Here is a 14,293-nt window from a genome sequence, read left to right as displayed (position 1 = left end):
AATTTAAGGAGTGGAATTCGAAAAGTGTTTTTTTACAAATCTCGTATATCCAGTTTCTCAGCAGGATCCATACAAGTGCCTAGAGAGACAATCCCTGCTTCTTAAGGAAAAAAAAAATCTGTACAGAATTAAAAGATACTGTTGGGTAATTTAAAATAATGAAGGTGTGGAACATTAAAACTTTGAGCAAATTAAAGTTCCACCAACTGGACATAGTCTAAAGAATTTGGGAACTTTGAACTAATAGATTTCATAGAGTGAAAGGGAAATATTAACTAGTAATGACAAAAGTGACAGTATGGTGTCGGAAAATGCCCTTTCTTGACAGATCTGAACCAACATGATGCATTTTTCAGCATCTATAGAATCAGAACAGTTGGGTTGGTTTGGTTGTGTGAATGCTCCAGCCCAAATATGTTATTCATAACAATTACATTTGCATAAAAGTCACATTTGAATGTGCCAGATGTCCATTTATGTTTGTTTAAATCATGAGGTCATTCAATGAAATGAACAGAACCTAAAAATATAGGAAAAAGACTGTTTGGAAAAGTGAGATTTAAAATATCTTATAAATTTTCCCATTTTGTGGTATATTATGCAAACACAGCATAATGAGCACAGGAGCACAGGAATGTGGAGGCACTCTTCAAGAAAGCTGTATCCACTGCTAACAGTTCATTAAACAATATATAATATGACAAAGCTTCATTTATTTCTATTTCCCAGCCAAGCCAATTTTCCCATTAACAAGCATGTTCTCCTTCTGAACACATTCAAATGTACCATTTTCAAAGGCAGCATCATTGCTTCTCTTTCTGTGTTATGAAAAGATCCAAAGTCTTTCTGGATTGTTTTGTCATTTTCTGTAGCATTGAAGATTTTTAGAATGTCCTACTCAAGGCAATGCATATTCACAAATGGAACAAACAAGGGGAAACTGAACTCTCAAGTTTTATGTTACTGCATTTACATAAATGTTTAACAAGCAATAAACTTTTCTTATGCACATACGGAGACTACCAACTAACCACTTGAGTTCAACAAAGGCTCCTCAAATGTGTACTTAATTCATTTGAGACTTGTAAAATCTTGCCCAAGCCTGAAGAAACTCTGGTTTGTTCGTGCTGCAGCCAATTACTACACACATTAAACATTTACTTTAGTACTTGGTGAAATAAATTTAATCCTATACAATTTGAGATTTCAGCCTTGGTAAAGAAATTGAACAGCAGCATATCAGAACACACACCTGCTGAGCTACTCTGGTCCCTTTAAAGCAGAATTTGCATGGAAGGGCTGCATGAAAAGAAGATGGAGAGTTTAGCCAAAGCTCGTGGTCAAAGCTCAATAAAAAATTGTCTAGGAGTATAATGATATAACGTGCAATAAACATGCACTAAAATTCAGTTTCATGCTGAGGTTCTTCTAGTGATATACCTACTGGAAACAGGGAATCTGATGACATAATGTAAGAATTATTTTAATTAGAGAAAGAGGTATCTCGTTCTTTCTTAACATGCAACAGGTGATACTATCTGTCCATTCATTCCCCAAAGAAATATGGATCACAAGCACATAAAAAAAAATCCGCAAGCTTCCCAAGCAAAAGATACAAAGAAGGCAAGATACTTTTCAAATCAGAGAAAATGCACCAGCACAACAGAGTGGGGATTTTTTTGTTCCATTGTTCCACACTCTTCCAGATACAGCTTCTTTAGAGATTAGTATGCTGTTTCTTCCATTTTCTTCTCAGTAGCAGCTGTTACTTGAATATATCAAGAACAGACTTTTCTGACATTTATTTGAACTAGTTCTGCTTTAAAATCTGTTTTAAATCAGTGGGCTAGGTTCTCATCAGGCTCTGTATGGAGCCTGTGGAGCCTTCCCATTCTGAGGAGGCTGTGATGTGATCTTAATGATAAAGCCCCACAGCCCTGGGTCTGCTCTGCTCTTGGCTCCGGGCTTTGCTCAGGCTCTCTGCCTGACCGGGTGGGATGGAGCCCTGAGCAACCTGGTCCAGTGGGAGGTGCCCCTTCCTGTGGCAGGGGGTTAGAACTGGATGATCTTTAAAGTCCCTTCCAACCCAAACCATCCTGTGATTCTATGCTTCTATTACTGAAAGAGAGTTTTATGATTGTGTGGTGTTTAGAAAATACATGTCTTTTCTGCTAGTGACTAGATTTGATACATTCATCTCTGCTGAAACAAATTGCCAAAATATTCTAACTACCCAGTTTTGCATAAATTAGAGGAACTTAAGGAGCAGAAAAGCACAGGGTCATAAAAGTGTTTCCCTTTGTGTATTACATCACAGCGTTGCAACCTTTTCCTGAGTGCATTTAAAAGTGGGAAGCTGTCACTATCCTTGCCTTGCATTCTGTGTTGGTATGTTTTTAAAAAGGCTATCTGTTATAAAACAAAATGGGCATTCAAGTGTTAGAGCAATTAACTGGACTGCTGGTTGATAAACAGATCAGTTTTTGTTGAAAGCTGTAATTAAAGCTGTGAGTCTGAAATACATAAGTCGGGATACATTTTTTTAAAAACCTTCCATTTTCCATTGCATATGAACTTCTGCACAATAATCTGACAGAAGTACTGACTTATTCAAAATTCCATTACTTCCTTTCCCTTGATATGGCATCATTTTTATGCCATAGTAGCCTTGTACCATTACTTTTCAGTCTCATCCTGTGTCATTGTTATATGGGTATTTAGTTGAATTTGGGCTGAGTAAAGGATAGTCAGATTGAAAACATCTCTCAGTTGTGATAATATTTGTTTGATGTCTGAACTTCAATATTCAGCTGGAAGGAATTTTGCAGTGCATTTTATTTATTTATTAATGTTTAAAAAATTCAAATGCTTTTCAGTAAATCATATATACTTCATTGAAAAGTTGTTGTTAAATTATGCACATTGAAATTACTTAGGTTCTTTAGTTGTTGAATTTTTGTTGTTTAATATGGTTGGATTTATGCTGACAAACCCTGGCATTTGTTTTCGGGTTTTCTTAAAGTTGATTGATCTTTGTTTTTTTCTTTTATTTCAACAGCTTGATGAAATTGTCCGTCAGAGAAATTTGCATAGTTTGGAACTTTTCCTGTCATGTGCACAGAAACAGTTAAATGTTTTATTAAAGGAAGAGCCAACCTCAGCAGAAAACAGAGACTGACATTCTCAGTGCTGATGATACGGTGTGATTTGTGGAGCTGCAAATCTCCATCTAGCAAATGATTAATATATTCCAATCTTTTTGGATTGTATCATTGAGTCAAGATTGATCTGAAATTCTTGATAGAAATGTTTGTGGATTATGTTCTTCTATTTATTTATTTATTTTACTACTATTATCAGATAGCAAATATGAGAGGGAAAAAAATCCTTGGGAAAAAAATTGGTTTATTTAGGGTTTTACTTTCTTTATATTTTTTAGTAGCCCATGTCAAAAGTTTCCCTGTTATGTCTGTTTTAAATTTGGCACCATGTGTTAATATGATTCACCACTATTTTTGGTATTTTAAAAAAAATTGAGACAAACATTTAGTTGATTATAGGTACAAATCCATCTCTATTTCCAAAGTATCTACTCAAGTCCATTGCCTCAGGTGAACCTGAGTAGCTTATATTTCTTACTGCTTTTGATGTAGAACAGAAGAATCAGTACTGAACCATAAGAGTGTTGTCAGGCATTTCTTAAGTCATTTATAGCCAAATCCAGCTCTAGGAACAGAAAAATTTAAAAACTAAACAGTGTGTCTGTTTAGGGTAGTGTAAATCATTGCCATGACCAATGTATAGTATGTATTTTATTTCTGTTTTACAAAGCTAGTTTGATTCCAAAGGTCATTTTCTCATGAAATTATGATTGATGTGACTGACCTCAGTTTCAGGAAGAAGATGTATGTAATTATGTGGAGACTGATACTGCACTGCCTTGGTGGAATTTCGGGCAGAATAAGGAGCAGCCTATTGACTTCACATGCCCTTTCTAAGTGCATCGAAGGAGGTAGAAAAACTCCCCACTAACATTATTGGAGTTTGGATGGCTCATAGGTCTTTCTAGTCTTGCTAACAGCAGATTGAGTGGAATTTCTGTGCCTACACTCTATTGATTGTAGAACTGTGTGTAAAAGAGCTCTGAATAAAATAAGGGAAAAGAAGTGTTCATGCTTTGGTATGTAAATAAACTAAGAATGATCTCTCTTACGGTGAGCTTATGGACATTTTGTAAGTGTGGTTCTTATTTGGAGGTGGTTTGGGGGTTTTTGTTAAGCTGATTTTTTTTTTTCATCAGCACTTTTCATAAATTGCTTTCTTATAGTAATAAGGAACACCAAAATGTTGCACGTGTATTGGCAGTATGAAATATTTATTGCAGAAAGTTAAGGTTTTTCTTTAAATTTTTTTCTGTGCTTCATTTTTGTAATCAAACCCAAAGGTTTTGTCTTTTACATACGCAAAGGTTCACTGAAGAAGTAAACAGTGCTGGTTTTACTAGATTATGACCTTACCCTGCAAATTGATTAAAATCCAGTCTTCTATTTGATACTGGATTGACTGATCAGTTTGCATTTTTTCTGGCTGACAAGAAAATCCTGTAGTGTTAACGAGTTGCCTACTCATTTTCTGTTCCTAAACCAGTGAAATTTTTTGTCTCTGTAACTGCACCAAAGATGACATAGATGTCCCCATGGGATTTTTTTAATGTCAAGGTACTGTAAAAGGAAATTGATTGACTAGTGTTTTCTCCCAATGTGTGTTTAATTGTGGAAATGTGGTATGAGCAGATTCCTAAATGAACTTCTTGATTCTGTTCTAGGCCTGTACATCCAAGTGTTCCCCTTCAAAGCCAGAGCCTGTTTATCAGCCTTTTCCTAATAAAGAGATTTGTATTCTGACTTGCAACACTATGTAAAAGCACTCTTTGAAGAAGCTTATGTTGGAGTCAGTAAGATTTCACTGCCAGCTGTGGTGTATCTTTCCCATTAGATCATGTATTATTTACTTTCAGCTCTTGAATATTGTGATGGTCACACAGAACTGTACGTATTTTTTCCTTACCTCTGATTTTTATCTTCCTCTCTATCCTGCAAGCAAAATTACAGACTAGACCACAGACATGCAAGACCAGATTGGGAGCTGGGGTTGCATTCAAAACTCCAAGTCTCAGAGAGGAAATACAGCAAAACCAGACCTATTCAGTAGGTGAGCTTTATGGCATACAATAGCCACCTTCCACCTTCTCCATACTTCATCCAAAGCTTTAAAGCTTGGGGATATCTGTCATTATTTCTATCTAACCATAAGAGAGTGCAGTTTGTGGAAATCTGGGAGAAGGGAATCAGAATCACAGAATGGCCTGGATTGGAAGAGACCTTAAAGATCATCCAGTTCCAATCCCTTGCCATGGGCAAGGACACCTTCCACTATCCCAGATTGCCCCAAGCCCTGTCCAGTCTCGCTTTGGACATTTCCAGGGATGGGGCAGCCACAGCTTCTCTGAAGCAACCTGTGCCAGGGCCTCACCACTCTCACAGAGAAGAATTCTTTCCTAATATCCAATCTGAACCTGCTCTCTTTCAGTTTAAAGCCAGGGACAAATTTGCAAATCCACTCTGTCTCCTAGATGACATCGTATTTTTTTAAAAATTCTTTTTTTATTCCTACATACAGACTGGAGAATGACATAAAAGAGAAAATACCATGTTGTATGTCTGTGGAATAGAACTTTATCTGCCTCTGAGGCCTGGCTGGTAGTATTAAATATTGGCAAGACTGTACTGGGAGGAACAAGAAATCCTGGAACTAATCCTCAGAATAAAAATGCAAGAACTACAACATCAACAAAGCTCATATAATAAACATTTTATCTCTATGGTCATATACTTCATATTAGAAATAAACCATAAATCTTGTTATATAAAGACCTGGGTTGGACAGTGTGTATTAGAAGTGACTTAAAAAGCAGGACAACAGTAGATCCAGTGTTTGGAATGCTGTCTTTTAACACTTTTTTACTGCATGGTCTAGGACTGAGTTCTAGACCTTGTGATTTGTCTGATTTGCAGCCAATAGTTTATACAAAGTTAATGCTGAACATTGTGGCATCATACAGTCTTGGCACATTTATGTTATATTTCTGTAGATTTCTGTTGTCTCTTTATCTTCTTCCACTACAGGATTCTAGATTGGCTCTGAGACCACGTGTATGCAAGTCATACACAAGAGGGAATAATGGGCAACGTTTTTTGTATACTGTCAATACTTAAGATATGGGAATATTTGATTTTTTGCCTTGCTGTAAGAATCTCATTGACAAATTACCCTTGAATTCCTTGAAGCATTGAATTCCTTTGCTTCCATCATTCAGTGGCAGAACAAAGAAGCAGTAGTCTTTCCAGAGGCTGAGATCACTTTAGTATTTTGAATTTTTTGTGCATCTTTACATTGGCTTCTGATCAGAAGTGTGTCATATCCTGCCAGCTCAGTAAATGATGAGGTTAATTCCCGACTGTCTGAAATCATCCATGCAGATATGACCTTAGAGAGTCAATTCCTTTTCACATCAAAACTCCCTTACAACACTCGAGACCCTGCTCTTCCTCTCTTTCCTGTCCCCATGTTTGAGCTTACAGATTTTTCTCCACCCATTTGATGAAGGGAATATGTGTAAGATTTTGTCTTATTTCCTGGAAGGACATAGCCACCTATATAATTTATGCTTGTTTTCAGATCACATACAGTGTCATTGCAGTTATCAAATGGACTTAGTTTAGGTAAACTCCATTGCAAGAGTGACGTAATGTGTGGGTGCGATTGTCTTAAATTTTTTTTACATGGACATCCTGAATACTGTATAGAAATATTTTATAACATCTCTGGCATTTTTTTTTTTTTCATCAATGGTCCATAAATGTGCCAAAGAAGCACTGGAAAACACTTTTTACATGGGTACAATTCATGCCTTGCATTCAATTTAATGTTCTCATGGGAATTGACGAAAAAAAATGTTTTCTATGCTCTGTCCAAGAATATTGTTCTTCTGAGGCTTCAAGAAGATTTATCTGCTACCATTGTTTTCATTGTTTATTAATTTTAAAGCCCACATAAAGCTAATACTCCTGCTGCTGAAATAGAGTCATATTTGAACCGTAGCACATCACAGAAAAACCACCCGAGTTGCACTATCAAGTTTTGTGTTTGCTGAGTTGCTCAGATTTTGTATTTGTTTCACTATTCAGTGATACATCATTCTTGTGATAATAATTATAGCTATTATCCTATGATAGTAGCAATAATAGCCACGATATTTTTCTGCAGTAGATGTGGTATTGATGTTTTATCCATGTATTAAATGCTGTGTAATTGTAACCATTTTAATATGCATCAAATATTCACATTTGCTTATATTGCCTATAATTCCTCACATTTCAGACTTACACAACCAACATTTTTTAGATGCTTTCCATTGTATGGAATGAATAATACAATGTGCAAACTATTACTGAATAAACACTCAAACTATTCTTTTTTTTTATATGACAATTTTAAACAGTGTAGCAGTGAACACTAGTGAAACAATGAGATGTTTATTAATACACATATCCTAAAAATATGATTCCCAACAAAATGCTAGAAATGTATCTTTTTTATTCAGATTTGATAATGAATCTGTATTAATAGGTATACAACACTATCAGAAGTCAAATCATTGGCATTTGTTCTCTTTCTTCATGTTAAAATATTTTGTCTTCTCTCAAGAGCCACAGCAAATGGCATTCTTTTTCCATCAATGGTCCATTGATGGTCATCAAATGCCTCTCTGCATTTCAAAAGAAACCTCTCCTAACTGACCCCCTCTGCACAATGCTGTAGGATGTCAGAGTCCAGGACATCTGTCTGGCTGCCCTGGCTGTCTCCAGACCCTGGCAGAGGTCTCGGAGACGCTGGCATGAAGTCAAAAACATCACTGGCTTCGATTTTAGGTTGTGGAAAAAGCTGTCAATTTTCTATGAGGAATAACAAGCCACAAGGGTTTGAGTAGTGATATTTGAATTAATATAGGGTGGCAAAGTAGAAATTTGGGGTTTTTAGAATATAATTCAGGGAGTCAAGATGGAGGAATTTGGGCATGTCCTAACCTTATTTTCCTTCTTCTTGTCCTCCATGTCTTGGTGTGGTGGTGACACTTTTCTATTAGTTTAAGGTAGCGATTCACAATCTAATATAGGTGATGGGAACTGGGCAAGCAATTGTAAACATACTACAGGTAGTTTTGAGTATCTAATGTGGGAGCCGCCCGAGGCTCAAAGCAGATGGCCATGGCCTCCTTGCTAGCCAGAGCTCAACATGTCAGAGAAAGAATGTTTAGGTAAGAAAAAATAAACAACCTTGAAAGCACAATTGGGCACATTCCAGGCTCCTTCTTTGGCTACAACAGGCTAAGGGAATGAGGACTCTTCACGATCTCGGGGTCACCCTGACCATCTGAACCCTGAGACATTGACAGTAGGAGGCTCTTTAACCCAGGGAGAAACAGAACTTTTTTGCTGAATGAACTTAGAAAGATATTCCAGTTCTTGTACTACTGCTAAATTAGCGCACTGGTTAAGTGTTCACATCAATGTTGCTGCATAAATTTTCCACAAGATGGCTGGTCATGGTGATACATGGTCAGTCTCTATTTTTGTGGCAATAATTTTAGCTATTCCATTACTTGAACATCCGAGTCTTTTATTATGATCATAGATTACATATTTAGAGCATGATTGGGAAGCACTGTCTCCCAGGAAATCAGCAGGAATTCTGCTGGTTGTTATTTACGGCTCAAAATGTCTTCCACATTTCTTGCAATTGTGACCACAATTAATATAATGCATACAGTTCTGTCTTTGTATGGTTCTACAAATATACCAAGAAATTACGAGCAGATTTTGTGATCAGTTCTTTGAAGAAAATGTCAGGACTTTTTCTGTTGGTGGTGTTGGCTGAAGATGTTGGTGAGGGGGTAACTGTTATTATTACTACACTGCTGCTAAGAAGTTCTCCTAGAATAATATCACATGAGAATTTCTACTTCAAAATTACATCCAAAACTCCTAAATAAAACAAAAATAATTTAAATTAAATCAATTTTAAAAATGGAAGTTTATGCTTTTTAAAACTTAGGAGCATTGCAAGGTTGATGCTCAAATACATCAGTCTGACAAATGTCAATGTTTCCTGAGCATCCTGAGCAGAACGTTTTAGGAGCTTCTATGAAGCTTGCTGGGGGTACCACTGAATCAGGATGATGAACATATTCTTGCTTGATTGCCACATTGGTATTAAAAACAAAGTTTTATGCACTATGGAGAAGTCTTTATGTGTCTGCCAAATAAAATGGAAGAGGATCCAGATATCATAAGATAATGTATCATCTAATCATCTTCTTGGGAATCAGAGATGTGTTTGCTTCTCAGATTAAATAATTTTTCATTCACACAGATTGGAACAAAATTCCTGTAAGCTCCAGACAGCAAGTGCAGCAAGTCTGCAAAGGACTGATGGTTGCACAGGAATGACAAGACTACTCAGAAGAATACAGATTATCACAAGCAGGGTGAGCATCAAGTTGCACTCAATTTGGCTATATCAATATGTAATATAAATGTCATAGTCACAATGTGCACATTTTCAACAGGATTTTTCTTCAACAAATTTTTCAAAGAACAGGTGAGTTGAAGGCAAGGATGACACAGTCATTCTCCACATCTAAGAAATATTCAAAAGGATGATTGATTGATTGATTGATTGATTGACTGATTGTATGTTGGGACCAAATGTTGATATTTATTTTGAATTATAAGCATCCAGAATTTCATGCTGGTTTTTACAGAGGACTCATATAACTCAGTTGTCTGTAGCAATTACATGTTTTGATCAAATTTTTCCTCTTGGTTAAACTGCTAAGTGGATTAAAGTCTTTTATAACCCTTGTATAGTCTTGGTATTATGCAAAATTTAATAATGACCATCTCCAGGACAAAGCTTAGAAATGTCAGTTAACAACTTTAAAATAAGGGTTTTTTATGTATAGCAAGAGTTGATCCACACTTTTTAGACTATCTGTTTTTGAGCTCCATGAAATGAACAAATTTTTTTCTTTAAAGAAGGCAAAACTGGAGTGCCAACTGGTTTGGTTTTATTAATCAAGAAAGCCTGTTGGTCAGTCATGTTTCTTACATCCTCTGAAAAGACTACATGCTGTTATGAAAGCGCCCAGAGATTGACCAGAACAGATGTGTCTGCTGACTTTGCAAGTCAAAGTTTGCTAGTGGATTTTACTCATGCTGTTAAATAACAAGGCCAAGATTTTGCTCATTGTTTCTAGATAATGTTTTGCCTTCTTCACAATGGAGCTTTGAAGGAAAGTCAGCTATACCACCCTCAGAAAGGACTCTCTGATGAAGAAAACCACTGAAAAATATTACAGCCTAGAGTCCAGCTGGGAACATGGTGCTTCCATCTTCAAAGACACAATTCTTTCAACTTCTCTAGCCAAATCTCTCATTGTACTCCAAATTTACAGGGGAAACTCCCGCACTTTACATAGGTTATCATGAGCTGAGTCTTGGAGGGAAGTGTTTTAGCACAGTGAGGATACATCTGGTACGCAGCAGTGCTTCCTGAGATGCTGTGCTACTGTCTTGGCCTTTTAATGTTGAATATTCTGTAGCTACTTCTTCTGCATCATCTTAAACTCACTTCATATACTATACTAAAAGAAAACGTGGAAAGCTCTTGAATTTTCTGTTGGTTTTTATAAGTGAAAATTTCTGATATGTCTTTGCATAGAGAAAGAGGAGGTTGCCAGTACTGCAAGACTTTTTTCATTCTTCTAGTGACAGGTGGATCTTACTGCACATCGTCAAACACAAGTCCTTTGTCCTTAATGCTTAAAATTGGCTGATGGGACAGAATACTTCCTCTCAGTTTAGGAATTTGGGTTTTTTTGCAGAAATAGTATCACATATCATTCAACATTAGGTGCAGATTTGGTAGCAATGTGGTCTATTAGTGGAGTTCTTTTGACAGATTTGAGGAATTGCCCACTTTCTACCCTTGTGTTTTCCTCTCATTAAACGACCTGTAAACTAGTGCCCCAATATATACATGCTTGACAATGCTAGAAAATTCTAGTCAAACATTATTATCAAATATGCCAAGATCTTCATGTATTTTTTTAAAGTCACAGAGTGGCTTTAGTCATTTTAGTAATAAATAATCATGCTTTTTTATTGTGCTTTGTAGTTTTAAACTCCTTAACATTCAAGCTTTCCACTGGAAATGCAAGTGCTGGAAGGTCTTTTTTCCCCTTTATGAGATCTGTGATGTCCAGGATTGCAAGAGGTATGGTATTGAAGAAAATATCAAATATAATAAATTCTGTGATAAAATCACCGGGGGAGTAGTCATGGCTGGAATGTGGCTCTCCTAGAGGAAGCTGTCACACTTCTGTCCTGCTTCTCCTGTCCTTCATTTATTATAACTTCACTTGCCCCTCAGTCTGAGGGCTTGGGACTAATTTGCACAGTGGCTTTCCACTAACAACATCTTCATTTCAGATCTTACAGTTTTCTGGTACTAATGAGACAACATAAGCATTGTGCCACTCTCAAGTTGTCCTATATCATATAACCTCAAAACTCTGGGCAAACATTTTTTTACTAAGATTATGCAGAAGAAAATGTCACAAATGTCACTGCTGTAGGATACACTAGAAAACAGAGGGACTTAACTTTACGTAAAAAATTGTCCAACTGCCTCCGCTGCAGCTCCCAAAGCAGTAGCCTCTGTGTTTGGAGTGTGGAGTCCTCACTAGTACCTGTTAATGGTCAGCCACAAATGTGAATAAAATCATGCAGACCCTGAATTAATCACTCCCATATTACTTAACTAATTCCATACAAAGCTGGCGGGGTGCTAGGCAGCTTGGATGCAGATAAAGCAAAAACATAGGAACTCCATGTGTCAGGTTTCTGTCAATGTTGGTCCTGTTTAAGGGAAGGTTTCTTCACATTAGAAATTCCAAGTCTTACCTCATTCCAGTACACAATAAAACAAGATAAAATGTGCAGAGATGGAGTGGTCAAAACATACATTTGCAGGATCTATGACTTAAATCTCAGCAATTGTGTTTCAAATATGATTGTCAATGAATAGAAGGAAAGCTTGGTACTTTTACTGAGGAAAAGTAGTAATCCTTTTCCCTGTTGGTTACCCTATGGATATCTAAACTAAGGTTAAAAACAAAGAGCATAAATAAAAGTGTCTAATCACAGGTTCTCAGCAGACACAGATGGAAATTTTCAAAGCTTATTGTGTCCTCATAAAGTTCATTAAGGCAAAGACAATGCAATGGACTTTGACCCATTAGAGCACAGAGAGCATGCAATTCACACTCTGAATTGACTGGAAAAGTAGAAAATTACTGTTTCTCATTGTACAAATCAGTACCAAAAGGCAACTTGTGTCTTTCAATGGAATAAAAGGAAATATTGTGGAAAAAGAATTATCCATCAGCAGGGTAAGAAAATTTAATTTAGTACTGTAAGTAAATAATTACTTAATACTGGACTAAGACTGAGTTAATAATGTGAAATATGAATATTATTTTTTCCAATGTTGCAATATTTGACATGTAAGATAATGGAAAACACAAATAAATGGCCATGCTGGAAAGTCATTCTTCTTGTCCTTTGAAGTAGGTCTGCTGCTATGCATTTCTCAAGGACAGCAGCACTACAGGGAGCAAAAGGAAGGTGGAGCAAATGGCTCATCATCATTAGCTTAGAGGAAAATCAAAAAACAACTAGGTAAACTTGCTCAGGATATTCAGGGTTTTATTTTTCCCTGGGAAAGATGTTTTAACCACTTCCAGATCAGACCATGGATTACTGTGATAATTCTGAGCCATGTAGATTCTACTTGTGTATGAGCTTCTCTCATTTCAAAGTGAATTCAGTATCTGAGAGTTATCTGTCAAGCACAGAAAAAAATTATTGCAAAAAGTGATTTTGAGTTATCAACATATAGGAGCTATCAACTTTCAGGGCTGTAGTAGTGGGATTTTGAAGCTTATGTTTAAGAAACTGTTTAGAATAATTGTAATGGTTTGTTCCTTTTCACCCCTGTTCAGTTTTCCTAATAGTCTCTCCCCAAAGTTGTTTTCCATCTGTTTTCCCGCCTTTCCCCCTGTCAGTCCTGCGGTATACTTCCCTTATTTCCAGACCCTTCCCTGTCTATCTTCCAAATCCTGCCCCTGCAGCTTGTCTGTCATTATTTGCTACACCCATTTATCTAGAAGCTTCCCTGTCAGTTATGATATATTCTTTCACTCATTGTCATATTGAGTATGCACTCTCCCCTTCCCTATTGGTTTTATGTTTACACATATCCACACCATACTCCTCCTATCTAGCCCTTGATTTGTTGTTAGGCTGCCTCACCCCTGCGGGCAGCCTGTTGCCATTGAGGCAGGATGGGAATGAAAGAACTCCAGTTCAGAAGAGCATCCGAGGAAATTTTGCCTAAACATAAAGACTGTCCAAGGCCAAAAAAATGGCACAGGCAAAAACTGCACTAAGCATGAAATTAAAATAACAAGGCTACACATTTATAACCAAAATAAGAAACATGCTGCTAGTCTTTGAAAAGAAACAAATAAAAAAGATCTTACTAATTTGCAGTTCTACAAATTCTCCTCAATCTTTTCAGCAACTTGCAGAGGCATAGATAGTGAATTCACCTGCAGAAATTACAGCTGACTCAGAACAAAAAGTGAACTTCTAGATGCTGGAACCTGGAGATATATAATAACAAAATAATAAAATATTAAAATACATACTGTACTGGGTATTGGTCTCAAGATTTTGGTGAAGGGGAACTGTAGAAACTGCCTTGTCCCAGAAACAGCTTGCCTGTCCCCACAGTGGAATTTGAGCCTGGGGGGAAAAAATGGGCCAGGAAGAGAAGCTTTTTAATTTTTAATTTGTTTCTCTCCATCCAATTCAATTTTAATTTGCATCAAATTTATTAATTTTCTCCAAGATGAACCTGATTTGTTGACAGTAAGATGAGCTCCCTGCACCTCCACCCATGAGCGTTTTGTTCTTGTTTTTCTCCTGTTCTATTGAGGAAGGACAATGAGCAAGCAGCTGGGTGGGCATCCAGAGCCAGCCAAGGACAACCCAACAGACATGCACTGACACTGGAGCCTCAGTGACAGCTCCTTTAAGTGGATCCC

The 14,293-nt window shown here is 36.8% G+C and overlaps 1 protein-coding gene across 7 annotated transcripts in view; it reads left to right on the top strand.

The window, feature by feature from the left end:
- CCDC91 (coiled-coil domain containing 91) overlaps positions 1-4,212 on the top strand; it is a 108,317-nt gene extending 104,105 nt beyond the window's left edge. For all 7 annotated transcript variants that reach the window (XM_072923917.1, XM_072923916.1, XM_072923915.1 and 4 more), the window contains one exon: positions 3,059-4,212. In XM_072923917.1, coding sequence (XP_072780018.1) covers positions 3,059-3,178 — 120 coding nt within the window. In that variant the 3' untranslated portion in view covers positions 3,179-4,212. The remainder of the gene's footprint in view (positions 1-3,058) is intronic.
- Positions 4,213-14,293: the final 10,081 nt, after the last annotated feature.

The sequence above is a fragment of the Taeniopygia guttata genome, chromosome 1A, assembly GCF_048771995.1.
Source record: "Taeniopygia guttata chromosome 1A, bTaeGut7.mat, whole genome shotgun sequence".
In the NCBI taxonomy this organism is placed as follows: domain Eukaryota; kingdom Metazoa; phylum Chordata; class Aves; order Passeriformes; family Estrildidae; genus Taeniopygia; species Taeniopygia guttata.
This window is presented reverse-complemented; position numbering and strand designations above follow the sequence as displayed.